Source organism: Chiloscyllium plagiosum, chromosome 45, assembly GCF_004010195.1.
Source record: "Chiloscyllium plagiosum isolate BGI_BamShark_2017 chromosome 45, ASM401019v2, whole genome shotgun sequence".
Taxonomy (NCBI): Eukaryota; Metazoa; Chordata; class Chondrichthyes; order Orectolobiformes; family Hemiscylliidae; genus Chiloscyllium; species Chiloscyllium plagiosum.
The window spans coordinates 10,198,991-10,215,998 of NC_057754.1; the positions used below are offsets into that span (position 1 = coordinate 10,198,991).

General features: G+C 43.2%; 1 protein-coding gene across 1 annotated transcript in view; it reads right to left on the minus strand.

The window, feature by feature from the left end:
- Positions 1 to 13,043: 13,043 nt before the first annotated feature.
- LOC122543928 (gastrula zinc finger protein XlCGF26.1-like) overlaps positions 13,044 to 17,008 on the minus strand; it is a 47,209-nt gene continuing 43,244 nt past the window's right edge. The window contains exon 5 of the mRNA XM_043682861.1: positions 13,044 to 14,413. Within this exon, the coding sequence (XP_043538796.1) occupies positions 13,382 to 14,413 (1,032 nt within the window). The 3' untranslated portion in view covers positions 13,044 to 13,381. The remainder of the gene's footprint in view (positions 14,414 to 17,008) is intronic.

Genomic DNA, 17,008 nt, shown 5'->3' on the forward strand with positions numbered 1-17,008 from the left:
GGAAAGCTGCAAACCTTCGTAAATTTACGCTCACAGCCACAGAATCGCCTGTCTGTGCCCCTGACTGGATGGTCCCGATAACAACAATTATATTAAACGTTGTTGTGGTTCTGTTCGCCGAGCTGGGAATTTGTGTTGCAGACGTTTCGTCCCCTGTCTTGGTGACATCCTCAGTGCTTGGGAGCCTCCTGTGAAGCGCTTCTGTGATCTTTCCTCCGGCATTTATAGTGGTTTGAATCTGCCGCTTCCGGTTGTCAGTTCCAGCAGTCCGCTGCAGTGGTCGGTATATTGGGTCCAGGTCGATGTGCTTATTGATTGAATCTGTGGATGAGTGCCATGCCTCTAGGAATTCCCTGGCTGTTCTCTGTTCTCTAGGAATTCCTAGAGAAGCGGCAGATACAAATCACTATAAATGCCGGAGGAAAGATCACAGAAGCGCTTCACAGGAGGCTCCCAAGCACTGAGGATGTCACCTAGATAGGGGACGAAACGTCTGCAACACAAATTCCCAGCTCGACGAACAGAACCACAACAATGAGCACCCGAGCTACAAATCTTCTCACAGACTTGTATTAAATGTTGTCTACCTAACTTAAGAATCTTTCCAAGTGTCCAACAACTGACCGGCCCTTCCAGTTTCCTCGTAGAAACTATTGCCTTCAACATTTCCAAAAACTGAATAACTATTTAATAGAGGAATAGCCATTGGAGACTTCTGAACGATCTTCTTACTTTTCCTGACAGTCACCCACCTATCTGAATAATCCTGCTGGGTAATAACTTTTCCAAACCTACTAGCCATCTCATTCTGTACCTTACATATGGCCTTCTTAACAGTAGGCACAGAAAGCAAGGACATGGGGAAATCTGCCTGTCTGAATACAGAATTGGCTGGCCCACAGAAAACAGAGGATGGTAGTTGACGGAAAGTATTCAGCCTGGAGCTTGGTGACTAGTGGTATTCACAGGGATCTGTTCTGGGACCTCTGCTCTTTGTGACTTTAATAAATGGCTTGGATGAGAAAGTGGAAGGCTGGGTTAGTAAGTTTGCCGATAACACGTAGGTTGGAGGAGTTGTGGATAGTGTGGAGGGCTGTTGTAGGTTGCAACGGGACATTGACAGGATGCAGAGCTGAGCTGAAAACTGGCAGTTGGAGTTCAAACTGGAAAAATATGAAGTGATTCATTTTGGAAGGTCAAATATGAATACAGATTGCAGGGTTAAAGGCAGGATTATTGGCAATATGGGGGAACAGAGGGATCTTGGGTCAATGTACATAGATCCCTCAAAGCTGCCATCCAAGATTATAGGGTTATTAAGAAAGTATATGATGTGTTGGCTTTGATTAGCAGGGGGTTTGAGTGTAAGAGCTGCAAGGTTATGCTGCAGCTCTGTAAAGCCCTGGTTACACCACACTTGGAATACTGCGTTCAGTTCTGGTCGCCTCATTATATGGAGGATGTGGAAGCTTTAGAGAGGGTGCAGAGGAGATTTACAAGATGCTGCCTGGACTGGAGGGCATGTCTTATGAAGAAAGGTTGAGGGAACTAGGACTTTTCTCATTGGAGCAAAGAAGGATGAGAGGTGACTTGATAGAGGTATACAAGATGGTGAGAAGCATAAATAGACTGTATAGCCAGATACTTTTTCCCAGGGTAGAAAAGGCTATCACACAGGGGCATAATTTTAATGTGATTGGAGGAAGGCTTAGAGGAGATTCAAAGGTAGGTTCCTTACAGAGAGAGTGATGGTGCATGGAATACACTGCCAGCAGTGGTAATAGAGTCAGATACATCAGGGACATTTGAGCGACTCTTGGATAGGCACATGGATGATAGTAAAATGTTGGGTATGTTGGTTAGTTTGATCTTAGAGTAGGCTAAAAGGTCGGCACATCATCGACAGTGGAAGGGCCTGTACTGTGTGCTGTACTGTTCTTTGTAACACCTTAATTATAAAATAAACTACCTTTCATTACCTACAGAAAATAAAGTGAAAATGGAAGAAAAACTTACAAATATATATATCAAACATATAAAACTTAAATAAAATCAATCACTGAACTGAATAACTGAACAAAACAAATTCCTCTTCAGTAAATTCCTTGAAGAAGGAAAGTCTTCCCCAATTCTGACCATGTGTAAGACTCTCCGGAACGAAAACACAACTCCTTACTTTCTAAACAAAAAACTGTTTGGCTTTTCAAAACCAAACCTTTACAATGTAAAAAAACGTCTAATAAACTTAACGGCTCTTTCAATTTCTGAATTAGGAATAAAAAACACTCAGTCATTCACTGTAGACCCTTAAAAGCTCATTTTTAAAAAGTCAGTTTGAAAAAGAAATGCACTTTTTAAGTTGCTCCTCCAAGGTTGTACTGGACACACCATCCATCAAACCTTTAAGGCAGAAGTAGACAGATTCTTTTTCATAGTGTAGGGAATCAAAGACTTGCATTGGGTGGATAGGAATGTGAAATTCAAACTCAAGCATATGAGCAATGATCTCTGATAGTGATTCACAAAAATGGAATAAAAACCTGCAGGTTCCACATTTGTAGCTATTTTCTGGAAGCAGATTTAGATTTATGGCAGCTCTTGCAAATATTGGTTTCTGAAACCATCTGGAATACCGTAGGTAGATGCACTGCCCTGTATCCTCCTTACAATGTCAGTCTGAGCTGTTGGTATGATTGGAGGAGGATATCCTCTTTAGCAAAAGATCGGCTCAATCTTGATGAACTGGAAAAGTAATATTACATATTACTGAGCAGTTAGTTGATTGCATCCGAATTATCTGATCGGCTCTTGAGAGCTTTTCAGATTCAAGTTAAGACTAGAAGCACCTTATTAGGTTAGCTACTGAGAACAATCACTGAAGCATGACACCCCTCTGGAGAACTTTTGTGGAACTCAAAGGAGAAGTATTGGTTAGTTCCTCCCAGGACTAATATTTTATCCTGATGGAGAATGCTTCTTTTCTGATGTCAGTTTACTCTTCCAGGTACTAAGTGCCCATAAGACAACCTCCATTTTGGATTGCAGTGGGGCTAATAGATGGCCACACTGTATGCTTGAGAGACTGACATTGCCCAGACTCTATCAAAATAACACCATGACAGAGTTGAATTAGATGATGAAACCTCAACTGTTGAACTCAAATTCTATTGATTACTGAGCAAACAAAGGTCCCAGCAATGATGGAGTTCCAGCTGAACCATTCAACTGAAGACATATATATTTCTTCACATATAAAGAATACCATATAGAGAGGAACCTCGATAATTCGAAGGACACTGGCGGGGAGTATTTCGTTTGGTTAATCAAATTCCAGATAATCGAATGCCATATAACATAGTTCAGCCAAGCATTGGGATCTTGCACTCTTGCCAGATAATCCAATATTTGGATAATTGAGATTCCTCTGTATAATTTATATACAGTTGCTGCAAGCGTGGAGCGGAGGATCTTGAAGGAGAACTGTTCCTGGTGTTTTTGAATCTGTAGTCTGTACTGTTTGCCCGAAACGTCGATTTTGCTGCTCGTCGGATGCTGCCTAAATTGCCCGTAGTGTTAGGTAAGGGGTAAATGTCAGGATATGGTGGGTTGTGCTTCGGCAGGTCGGTGTGGACTTGTTGGGCCGAAGGTCCTGTTTCCATACTGTAAAGTAATCTAAAAAAAAATACTATATACCACTACACCTTTCTGACCTGCTTTTTCTCTGTTAGTCTCATGGATTGTGTCTCACAAACTCCGTCTTCTTGTATCTGTCAGGAAAACAGGTTACGCGACATCTCCACCTTGCATCACACTAAATAACAACCTCCTGGAAGTGACCAAGGTCTTGGTTCTACAATGAGAGACAACCTCTTTTTTTTAAGCAGAAATCAACACACAGACAAATGTGAGGTGGTACTTTGTGGTAGGAAGAATTAGGAGCTTAATCAGTGTTTTGGAAAGTTTGATACTCCGTAGGGCAGAGGAACCAAGGGAACTCAAAGTTGAAAAGACCCTCGTCACAAAATAAAGTTTAAATATAGGTCAGTAAGACCATGTAAGAAAATTAACAAGTGTACTTCTTTTCTGGTAGAAGTGAAAATAGGGGGATATGCCAAACCTTTGTCATACCTTGGTTAGACCAGCTTGGAGTACAGTGTGCTCCTCACAATTCTAGTCACCATATTACAAAAAGGATAGAGAAGCAATGGTGTTGGTGCAGGGAAGATTCACAGAAGTAACAATAGTAATAAGTGAATTTGAAAATTCGGAAAGATTTAACAGAATGGCTCCTTTTCTCGAAAATAATTAAGGCAGAGGATTATCCAATAGAAGAATCCTTTAAGATTATGAACGTTTTTGATGGAGAGTTTTCAGATTATTCATTTCTGAGGAAGAAAACTAGAGCCCATCAATATCAGACAGTCTCCAAGAAACTGTACGGGCAGTTCAAAAGAAATGTTTTTACTGAGGGAGTGATGAGGTTATGGAACTCACGACCATGGGAGTGGCTGAAGTGAATGATATTTATGCATTTATGAGGAGAATAGACATACATATTAGTGAGAAGGGGAAATCAGATTACAATGATACATAGAAGCAAAGAATTTTACCGTATGGGGGAGGCTATTCACCCCAGCATGTCTGCCAGCTTCTGAAAGACCAGCCCACCGCGTACAAATGGAAAGGCAGGAGGAGGTTGTGGAGCATAAACCTGGCCTAGACTGGCTGGGTTGATGAGACTAATTCTATGCTTTATGTCCTATGTCTACTGACCATCCAAAACAAAGAGGTTTCAGAGGGATATGGGCAGGATACGCAAGTTAGTGGTCAAAAACTTGGCAGGTGGAATGTAATGTGGGAAACTGTAAGGATACTCATTTTGGCAGGAAGAATAGAGGAGCTGAATATTGTTTAAATAAAGAAAGACTGCACAAAGCTGGAGAACAGAGGGATTTGGGGTCCTCTGGCATAAACCACAAAAAGCAAGCATGCAAGTTGTAAGGGTAATAGAGAAGGCAAATGCAGCATTGGCCTTGATTTCAAAAGGTATGCAGCATATAGAGTGGGGAAGTCTTGCTCAAACTATTCAAGACTCTCAATAGACCACACCTGGAATACTATGAACAGATCAACACTCCATTAGTCTCCAGTATTCACACTATAATGAGAATCACAGGAGATTTGACCTGCTGAAAGTTTAAGGTGTAGACAATAACGTTGTGAACTTTCTCTGCTGATCTTGTGTAAAAGGGCTGCTGTATATAAATGCGTTTGGTCTTGTGTCATACTTCAGTGAGACTGATCACATCCCTTGTTAGTGAGGATGCACAAACATAACTCAGACACAGATTGTGTTGCACTTCACTGAGGTTTGATCATTTCTCCAGCAAATAACTATTGTCTGTGAATGTGCGTTTAGAATCCTCTTGGAACACTGTTAGAAGCTTAACAGTGCAGCATCTATTTTTGAAATAATGTTTGAAATCGTTTCTTTTTCACAAATCTGTGGATATATTACCAAGACAGATTTAGAACATAGAACATTTGTTTTTTCATATATTCAGAATATTAAACTTCACCCCAGTTACTGGGATTTTACATAAGCAGAAATAAACTGAACTGTCATAATGAAGACAGTACAATCCTGGAAGTGATTTTTTTTTAGATGAGATTAGATTAGATTCCAAACAGTATGGAAACAGGCTCTTCGGACCAACAAGTCCGCATCGACCTTCCGAAGAGTAACCCACCCAGACCTATCCTATAGTTACCCCTGACTAATGCACCTAACACGATGGGCAATTTAGTATGGTTAATTCACCTAACCTGCACATCATTTGTGATTGTGGGAGGAAACTGGAGCACCTGGAGGAAACCCACGCAGACACGGGGAGAATGTGCAAATTCCACACAGACAGTCGCCCGAGGCAGGAATCGAACCCGGGTCCCTGGCGCTGTGAGGCAGCAGTGCTAACCACTGAGCCACCATGCTGCCCTTCTGTGTCATTTGTTCAAACATAAATTAAGTAACAGGGATTCAGTTTGTTCAAATATCTCAAACAGCTTTATTAACTGGTTAGAATACAGCTTGCAGTTCCAGGTAAAGTGTACAATCTCCAGCTCACATGTTCCTTGCTAGACTGTACACAGCAACCAGTAATATGATTCCACCCTGGTTCTTAGCTCATTAACAACCATAGCTTTGAAGGTGTTGACACTGCAGTTAGTAACAGTATTCAATCCCTGCACAGCACTTGTGACTCACTGATTTGCAGTAAATGAAGTGACTGAGTAAATCTCTACGCACACACAGACCAGGTGAAAAGTCGGCCATCTGTGACAACATTGTTGTGATTTTGGTAGACAAAATTTCCTTTTAAAACTCTACTTGTAGGTCTTTGAAAACATCGGTTACTGGTTTGAATACATTGCTGTATACTGATGTGGAGTGTGTCTCATCCCACACCTTGACAGGTGAACTGCCTCTGTCCAGTGTGTGTGTGTGCTGGTGAACACTGATCCCACGTGATCACCTGAACCCAGTTCCACAATGAGAACACACACTCCTCAGTGCGAAAAGACTGATTGTACAGCAGCTGCCCAGAATCTTTACAGCTTGTGTCCAGGAATCACTGAATTGCTTCATGCACTGAGAGCAGATGAATGGTGTGGAACCGATCTGAATGCAGTGGTGCGCCCAGTGAATGTGGGAACTCTCATACATTCAGAGGCATATAGCAACAGGAATAGGCCATTGACCCTAGCCCAACATTCAATACAATCAGGGCTGATCAAATACTGCAATGTCATTCATCCACCTCACCCGGTCACCTTATGATCTTATATCAGCAAGGATGCACAAGACAATGAGATATAGGCCATTCAGCCCATCACATCTGCAGTGCCATTCGAGCATGGCTGATATGTTTTTCAACTCCATTCATCTGCTTTTCCCCCTTACCAATCAAGAAGCTGTCTACCTGTTTTAAAGGCACACAACAGCCTTTTGTGGTGATGGATTTGTGGAACTCATCACTCCCTGGCTGAAGAAATTCCTCCTCATCTCATAAGAACGAGGAGCAGGAGTAGTCCATCTGGCCTGTCAGGCCTGCTCCGCCATTCAATAAGATCATGGCGGATCTTTTCATGGACTCAGCTCCACTTAGCCACCCACTCACCATAACTCTTAATTCCTTTACTGTTCAAAAGTCTATCTATCTTTGCCTTAGAAACATTCAACGAGGTACAGGTTGACAACACTTTATCCAAAAAGCTCTAAAATCAAAGATTTTTCCGGAACCTTTTTTTCTCAATAATGATGTTGTTTGTTGTGCAAATAGTTAACTCAACTCCACACCCACTCGACCGACGTCCCTCAGGCGTGACATAGTGGTGTGGCCCAGCACAGGCAGGCATCAATTCTGTCTCAGTGCTCGTAATAATCACAGGTGAACCTGCTGTTGGTAAGTTTTCAAAATTTTACTATGAAAATGTCATTTAATCCTTTATCCAAAAAAATTCCGAAATCCGAAAGACAGCTGGTCCCAAGGGTTTCGGATAAAGGATTGTCTACCTGTAATGCCAACCGCTTCAATGGGCAGGCAGTCCACAGATTCACAACTCTTTGGGTGAAGAACTTCCTCCTAAATCTGCCCCCCTTATTCTGAGGCGATGCCCCCTCATTCTAGTTTCACCTGCCAGTGGAAACAATCTCCCTGCTTCTATCTTATCTATTCCCTTCATAATTTCATATGTTTTGATAAGCTTCCCCTCACTCTTCTAAATTCCAATAAATATAGTTCTAGATTACTCAATCTCTCCTCATAAATCAACTCTCTCAACTCTGGAATCAATCTAGTGAATCTCCTCTGCACTCCCTCCAGTGCTAATACATCCTTTCTCAAGTAAGGAGACCAAAACTGCACACAGTACTCAAGGTGTAGCCTCACCAGCACCTTATACAGCTGTAGCATAATCTCCCCATTTTTAAACTCTATCCCTCTAGCAATGAACAACAATGTTCCATTTGCCTTATTAATTACCTGCTGCACCTGTGATTCATGCACAAGGAAACCCAGGTTACTCTACATAGCAGCATGCTGCAATTTTTCATGATTAGTTCTGCAAGTACAAATTCACCCCACAAACTTGTTATGTGTGCGTTTAGGGGAGACTGAGTGAGTGTGTGCATGTGGGGGTGTGAGTGCCTGTGAGAGAGTGCGTGTGTCTGTGTGTGAGCATAATGGGGTATAAGTCTGTGAGAGTGCGTGTGGGGGTGTGAGTGCCTGTGAGAGAGTGTGTGTGTCTGTGTGTGAGCATAATGGGGTATAAGTCTGTGAGAGTGCATGTGGGGGGTGTATGTGTGAGCATATGAGAGAGAGCTGGTGTATGAGAGACGGTCTGCATGAGTTTGTGGATCTGCAGGAGGTGTGTGTGTGCGCGCACGTGTGCATGTGCGTGCAAGAAAGTGTATAGTGCAGTGGAGTCACCTGTAGTGTGACGTGAATATCCCCATGGTCCTCATCAACCGGGACCTTGGGTTCATGTCACACAACAGGTGAGTTCACTGCACTATACACTCTCACACACACACACATATACAAGTTTGTGGGGTGAATTTGTACTTGCAGAACTACATTTTATTTTGCTCAAAAATTGCATAATTCCATGTAAATCCCACTTTAGAAATAGAATCAGTCTGGCCGAACATTGGGACGCAGACAGACTACCACACACCTTCAATGAGTTGAGATAACCACCTATTGTTTCAAGCTATCTTGAGAATGGCAACTTTTAAAAAGTTCTGGGATTTACAATATGAAGGAACAGAAACTAACATGATCATTCTAAAAGAATGTGTTTAATATTACATTCCATGACACTGCAATCCTGTTGCTATAAAGTCTGTGTGATTCTGCTCCACAACCAATTGCTGAAGGAGCAGCGCTCTGAAAGCGAGTATTTCCAAACAAGCCTGTTGGACTATAACCTGATATTGTGTGAATTTTAACTCTTTCGTGATAATGATTGTGTTTAGGTCTCCTTGTCATCAATTATTGATAACTTATTTGTATCTTTCACAATGAAGACTGACACAAAATGTTGTGGTTCTGTTCGCCGAGCTGGGAATTTGTGTTGCAGACATTTCGTCCCGTCTGGGTGACATCCTCAGTGCTTGGGAGCCTCCTGTGAAGCGCTTCTGTGATCTTTCCTCCGGCATTTGCAGTGGTTTGAATCTGTCGCTTCCGGTTGTCAGTTCCAGGTGTCCTTTGCAGTGGTCGGTACATTGGGTCCAGGTCGATGTGCTTATTGATTGAATCTGTGGATGAGGGGACGAAACGTCTGCAACACAAATTCCCAGCTCGGCGAACAGAACCACAACAACGAGCACCCGAGCTACAAATCTTCTCACAAACTTTGAACACAAAATACCTGTTCAATGCCTCAACCATTTGCTCTTTCCCCATTATTAAATCCCGCTGCTCACCCTCGAAAGGGCCAATGTTTACCTGAGCTACTTCTTTTGGTTTTCTATATTTGTAGAAGCTTCTACTATCAGTTTTTTTTATATTCTGAGGTAGCTCACTCTCATAATCCATCTTACCTTTCTTTAAAGCTTTCTCATTGCTTTCTGTTCACCTTTAACGATTTTCCAATCCCCAAGTTTCCCACTGATCTTTGTCACTTTGTATACATTAACTTTCAATTTGATACCTTCATTTTCTTTATTATCCGTGGCTGTTTATCACTTTTCCAAAAGCTCTTCCTTTTCAATGGTATGTACTATCTAATGAAAATGATCCTAATTTACTGAACCTCTCTTCCCAGCTAGTGCTCACCATACTAGGCAACATCCTGGTGAACCTCCTCTGCACCTTCTCCAAAGCCTCCACATCCTTTTGGTAATGTGCTGACCAGAACTGTATGCAGTATTCCATATGTGGCTGAACCAAAGTTGACTTGCCAACTCTTGTACTCAATACCCCAACCAATGAAGGAAAGCATGCCGCAAACCTAACTTGACCACTTTACTGACTGCGTTGCCATCTTCAGGGAACAATGGATCTGAACATTCTCTGCACATCAATTTTCCCCAGGACTTTTCCATTTATTGTATAGTTCGCTCTTGAATTGAATGTTCCAAATGCATCATCTTGCCTTTGCCCAGATTGAACTCCATCTGCCATTTCTCTGCCCAACTCTCCAATCAATCTATATTCTGTTGTATTCTCTGACAGTCCCCTTCACTATCTGCTACTCCACCATGTTAGTGTCATCTGCAAACTTGCTAATCAGACCACCTATACCTTCCTCCAGATCACTTATGTATATCACAAACAACAGTGGTCCCAACACAGATCCCTGTGGAACACCACTGGTTACAGGTCTCCACTTTGAGAAGTTCCCTTCCATTACTACTCTCTATCTCCTGCTGCTCAGCCAGTTCTTTATCCGTCTAACTCGTACACCCTGGACTGTATATGACTTTACTTTCTCCAGCAGCTTACCATGGGAAACCTTATCAAACACCTTACTGAAGTCCATGTACATAAAATCTACAGCCCTTCCCTCATCAATCAACTTTGTCACTTGCTCAAAGAATTCTATTAAGTTGGGAAGGCATGACCTTCCATGCACAAAACCATGCTGCCTATCACTGATAAGCCCATTTTCTTCCCAATGTAAATAAGTCCTAGCCCTCAGTATCTTCTCCAGCAGCTTCCCCACCACTGACGTCAGGCTCACAGGTCTATAATTAGCTGGATTATCCCTGCTACCCTTCCTAAACAAGGGGACAACATTAGCAATTCTCCAGTCCTCTGGGACCTCTCCTCCGTGTTCAAGGAAGCGAGAATGGAAATAGTTGGGGCCTTAACTCTCCCTAACAGCGTTAGCAAAAGCATCCCCTAGGATATTAGTTCCAGTCCAGTACAGGTGTAGACCATCCAATTTGTAATGGTCCCACCTTTCCCAGAACCAATCACAATGTCCCAAAAATCTGAACCTCTCCCTCCTGCACCATCTCTCAAGCCACACATTCATCCTGCTTATTCTTTCATTCCTTCTCTGACTAGCATGTGGCACTGCTAGCAATCCTGAGATTACTACTTCTGAGGTCCTACTTGGACCTTAACTTGGCTCCTAACTCCCTATATTCTGCTGGTAGGACCTCATCCCATTTTCTCCCCTACAACACTGGTGCCATATCACTACCACAACTGGCTGTTCACCCTCCTCCTTCAGAATGTTCTGCAGCCGTTCTGAACACCAGTCGGGAGTGTGTTGCTGGAAAAGCACGAGAGGCTAGGCAGCATCAGAGGAGCAGAAGAATTGCCGTTTCAGGCATAAGCCCTTCATCAGGAATCCTCGATGTTGCTTGACCGGCAGTGCTTTTCCAGCAACACACTCTCGACTCTGATCTCCAGTATCTGTAGATCTCACTTTCTCCTTCTGAACAGCAGAGCCAGCCAGGGTGCCATGAATCTGGCTACTGCTGCCTTCCCCTGGTGAGCCATCTCCCCCAAACAGGTATACAGGGTGTTTTGGAGGGAGATGACCACAGGAGACACCTGCTCTGCCTTCCTGCTCTTTCTCTACCTTTAGGTCACCCATTTCCTTTCTCCCTCAGCAATCCTGGTCTGTGGTGTGACTAATTCGCTAAAAGTGCTAACCACAACCTCCTCAGCATTGCGGATGCTCTGAAGTGAGCCCATCCGCAGCTCCAGAGCCACCACGCAGTCTAACAAGAGCTGCAGCTCGCCACACGTCCTGCATGTGAAGGAGTCAGGGACATCAGCCGTGTCCCTGAACTCCCACATTGAGCAGGAAGAGCATAACACGGGGCTGAGATCTCCTGCCATTTTTACTCTTAAGCTTAACTTAGTCCAACTATAATATCAAATAATAGATAAGTAAAAAAAGAAAAAAAAAAGAAAAATTTTTACCAATCGCATGATAAAAAAAAGAAGTGGAGGGAAAAGACATAGTAGAGGCAGCTAATCAGATTGTCTCAATCTTAGTAACAAAGGAGCTTCATGAGCTCCTTGCATTTGACATTGAACATGAGGATGGCGGAAATAGGGGAAAGGGAGAGTTCTTCAAAAGAAACTAAGGTGTGAGACAAACAGACCCCAATGTACATATTTCTGCCTATGATGTGATTAACACTGTGAGTCCAGTCACTGCAATTTCTTATGAACTCGCTGATGTCTCAGAAGAGTAGATGAATGACCAAATCTCTTCCCATATTCTGAGTAACTGAACCATCTCTCCCCAATATGAACTTGTTGCTGGCTGATTGAATTGCCTCCTACATTTGCAGAACGTATCTTCCTCTCCTGAGTTAAATGTGCTGGTGTCTAAGGAAGGCACCTATCGTAGAATCATAGAATCCCTACAATGTGGAAACAAGCCATTCAGCCCAACAAGTCCACATCGACCCTCCGAAGAGTAACCCATTCAGACCCATTCCCCCTAACCTATATTTACCCTTGACTCATGCACCTAACCTACACATCCCTGAACACTAGCCAATTCACCTAACCTGTACATATTTGGATCATCAACCTCTTCCCAAACACAGTGAAGGAAACTGCCTCTCCCCAGAGTGAGTGTGCTGAGGTACAGTGAGGTCAGATGATTGCTTGCACCCAATCCGACAGCAACAGCAAATTAATAGTCTCCCAGTGAGAATACTCTGATCAGGTCCCCAGAACTTTCACAAAGTCTGGGCATTAAATGATCTCTCATTACTTGCAGAGGACAAGTTTCACTACAACTCAAAGAAAAAGCAGAATTACTGAGGTTACATAATGACGACTGTTTTAAAAGCTGGAGTCGGATATGTTCTTTCGAGACATGCTAGCACCAGCTGTCTTTGGGTTAAAACTAAAGAAGCTTCTCAGCAACAGCTTTTGGATTGGTTCAAAGTAACAATTCGACCACAAACTGTGAGGAGATGTACCAGACAGGCTCAGAGACCTCCAATCACCTGCCAGAAAGTGAGATGCTTCTCCCTCCATGAGTTTGCAAGGATAGTGGGGTCAAGGGTGATCTATTGGAAAGGAGACATGCAGCAGAGGCAAATGATCCGATTGTCTCAATCTCAGTGACCAAGTAGCTCCACGAGCTCTTCACACTTATTGTCGGAGGTGAGGACGGAGGAAGCAGGGGAAAGGGAGAGCTCTTCACGAGGACCCAAACTGGGATAATACGGTGAGCAATTATAAAGACTCAACACAATATATTTAATTCAAAGTTGATTTACTTGTCTTTTATGCACAATATTAACCCCTGGAAGTGGGATGAATTTGTGAATAATCACAGAAACAGATCCCAATGAACATGCTTCAGGACTGGATGTGATTACCTGCAAAATCCATCATTGGAGTGACTTGTGAGCTCGCTGGTGTTTCAGAAGACAAGATGACCGAGTGAACTTCTTTCCACACTCAGAGCAGGTGAACGGTCGCTCCCCAGTGTGAACTCGCTTGTGTGACAGCAGGCTGGATGACTGCGTGAATCCCTTCCCACACAGGGAGCAGGTGAATGGCCTCTCCCCAGTATGAATACGCCGATGTACAGTGAGTTCAGATGATGTCCTGAACCCAGTCCCACAATGAGAGCACATGAATGGTTTCTCATCAGTGTGAACACGTTGATGGGACATCAGTTCCTGGGAACTTTTAAAGCACTTCCCGCACTCTGGACATTTGAACGGTCTCTCGTTAGTGTGAACCCGCTGGTGTATCAGCAGGTTGGATAACTGAGTGCATCCCTTCCCACATTCTGAACACGTAAATGGCCTCTCACCAGTGTGAATTCGCTGATGTCTCAGCAAGTTTGACAAGCGAGTGAATCCTTTCTCACATTCGGAGCAGGTGAACGGCCTCTCTCCCATGTGAATCTGCTTGTGTGTCAGCAGGTTGCAGGAATCAATGAATTTCTTCCCACATTCAGAGCAGATGAATGGTCTCTCCCCTGTGTGAACTCGCTGGTGTCTCAGCAAGCTGGATAACCGAATGAAGCCCTTCCTACACTTGGAGCAGGTGAACGGCCTCTCTCCGGTGTGAATTCGCAGATGTAAAGTGAGTTCAGACGATGATCTGAACCCAGTCCCACAGTGAGAACACTCGAATGGTTTCTCGTCAGTGTGAATACGTTGATGGTACATCAGTTCCTGGGAACTTTTAAAGCACTTCCCACACTCTGGGCATTTGAATGGTCTCTCGTCAGTGTGAACCCGCTGGTGTATCAGCAGGTTGGATAACTGAGTGCATCCCTTCCCACATTTGGAACACACAAATGGTTTCTCGCCTGTGTGAGCTCGCCGGTGTCTCAGCAGGTTGGATAACTGAGTGAATCCCTTCCCACACTCGGAACAGGTGAACGGTCTTTCCCCAGTGTGGCTACGCTGATGGATTTTCAGGGCAGATGAGTGATTGAATCCTTTCCCACAGTCACCACATTTCCACAGTTTCTCTCCAGTGTTAGTGCATTTGTGTCTTGACAGGCCAGATGATTGGCTGAAGTGTCGTCCACAGGCAGTACACGTGAATGGTTTCTCTCCACTGTGAATGTAGCTTTCTCCTTTCATGTTCAAAGGCTGTTGAGTTTCAGACTACATTAAATGGAGCAACTCTGTCAGATTCTGATGTGATGCTTGGTTTCAGTTTCCCAACTGCAAATCCTCCTCTTTAATACTTCTGAAATTAAAACAGAAATGGCAGTTAGAGGGAACATTTAAAAACACTAAAGCAGATAGTTTTCATTCTTTCATGGGATGTGGATATTCCTGGCAAGGTCAGCATTTATTGCTCACTCCTAATTTAACTGCAGAAGGTGATAATGGGCTGCCTTCTTGAACAACTGCTGTCCATGTGCTGTCGGTAAACCCACATTATAGGGGAGGGAATTCCAGGATTTTAACCTGGAGGAATGGCAATATATTTCCCAGTCAGGATGGTAAGTAGCTTGGAAGGTGCTGCCATCTATCTGCTGCCTTTGCTCTTCAAGATGGAAGTTGTTGAGAGTTTGGAAGGTACTGTTTAAGGAGCTTTAGTGAAGTTCTGCAGTGCATCTTGTGGACAGTACACACTGCTGCCTCTGAGACTGGTTGCTATACAGAGTGGATGTTTACGGATGTTGTATCAGTCATGTGCTGCTCATCAGTTGGATACCTCTGTTCTAGATGGTATTGAGCTTTTTGAGTGTTGTTGGAATTGCACTCATCCAGACAAGTGGGAATATTCCATCATTTTCCTGACTTGAGTCTTATAGATGATGGACAGGCTTTGGGGAGTCAAGAAGTGTGTTACTTGCTGTAGAAATCCCAGACTCTGATCTGCTCTTGTAGCCACCGTATTTGTCTGGCTGGTGCAGCTAGTTTCTCAGAGACTGAGAGCTTTACAGTTTTAAAAGAGGCCTTTTGGTCCATCTTGTCAATACCAGTCATTATGCACCTTTCCACTCTCGTCCCATTTTCCAGAACTTGGTCTGTAGCTTTATGTGCTATGGTGCTTCAAGTGATGGGATCTAAAGAACTCCTAAACATTCTGGTAATTTCTACCTCTACCATTCTTTCAGACAGCAAGTGCTAGATACCCACCACAGTCTTGAGTTAAAAAAAAACTTCCCTCTAAACCTCCTGCCCTTCACGGATCTCTCTATTCAGAAATTATTCTTGTTATTAACTTTGTCTGTGTCCCTCATAAATTTTCCCATCTCAATCAGGTCTGCCCTTAGCCTTCGCTGCTCTAAGGAGAACAACTCCCAGCCCATCTAGTCTCTCTTCATAATGCAAATGCAGGCCCAGGACAGAAAAGTTAACATGAGAGCAAGATGTCCCATTAAGTAACAACACCTAATTTTTCATTTCAGCATTTTAGAGCCTTGAAGTCGAAATATTGAATCTAATGACTTCCATCACTTTGCCACTGATGGACAGTAGATGACTAGAGCAAGGTCTTGTAGGTGAGAAGGTCTATAGCCTTAAAACTTGTCTTTAAGCATTTAGACTAACATGTAATGCTGAATTATAGAACGCATTTACTGCACTAGAAAATAGACAGGCAGGAAGGCTCAAAAAAAAGCTTAAAGATTGCAAAAGATAGAGACACCTGGGCTTACCAAGTGATAACAGAATGCTGTAAGGCAATTCAGAACATTTGCCTTAGCATCGGTGAATCTGTGTGAACAGGACACCATATCATAACATCCACAGCCATTCCCTTGCGAAATTAATGACAGTGTTTGATTCTGACCCGAAAACGAAATTAGGTCCTATCAAAAACTTTGTGATTACAAGTCAGATGTTGCCAATTATTGTATAATGGATTCTTATTACCCCCTTGCAAGCAGGGCAGACACAGAGAGAAAAAATACTTTGCTGTTACAAAACCCTGACTTGAGTGTTCAAAAGGACACTAAAGAGAGAGAGACAATTTTAGTGCTGAGGCTGTTGAAGCCAGGAGAAAATTAACTCTTAGTGCTTATCGATGATGGATTGAATTTAATTGCATTTTGGAACTTTGATGATATTGAATAGCCATTATCAGTTATTAAATACAAACTCTGTAAAAGGTAATATTGATGAAGCCCTAACTTACGTGCAGACCACTCTACAGACCTTACAGACTGCCCCATTGTCAATTCTATCTAGTCAGATCTTACGTCTTATTCGAATTTGAATCACAAACTTGAAAAGAAGGCATGTTTAATTCGAGCTGAAAATGTGTTGCTGGAACAGCGCAGCAGGTCAGGCAGCATCCAGGGAACAGGGGAATCGACGTTTCGGGCATAAGCCCTTCTTCAGGAATGAGGAAATTGTGTCCAGCAGGCTAAGACAAAAGGTAGGGAGGAGGGACTTGGGGGAGGGGCGTTGGAAATGCAATAGGTGGAAAGAGGTCAAGGTGAGGGTGATAGGTCAGACTGGGGTGGGGGCGGAGAGGTCAGGAAGAAGATTGCAGGTTAGGAAGGTGGTGCTGAATTCGATGGATTTGACTGAGAC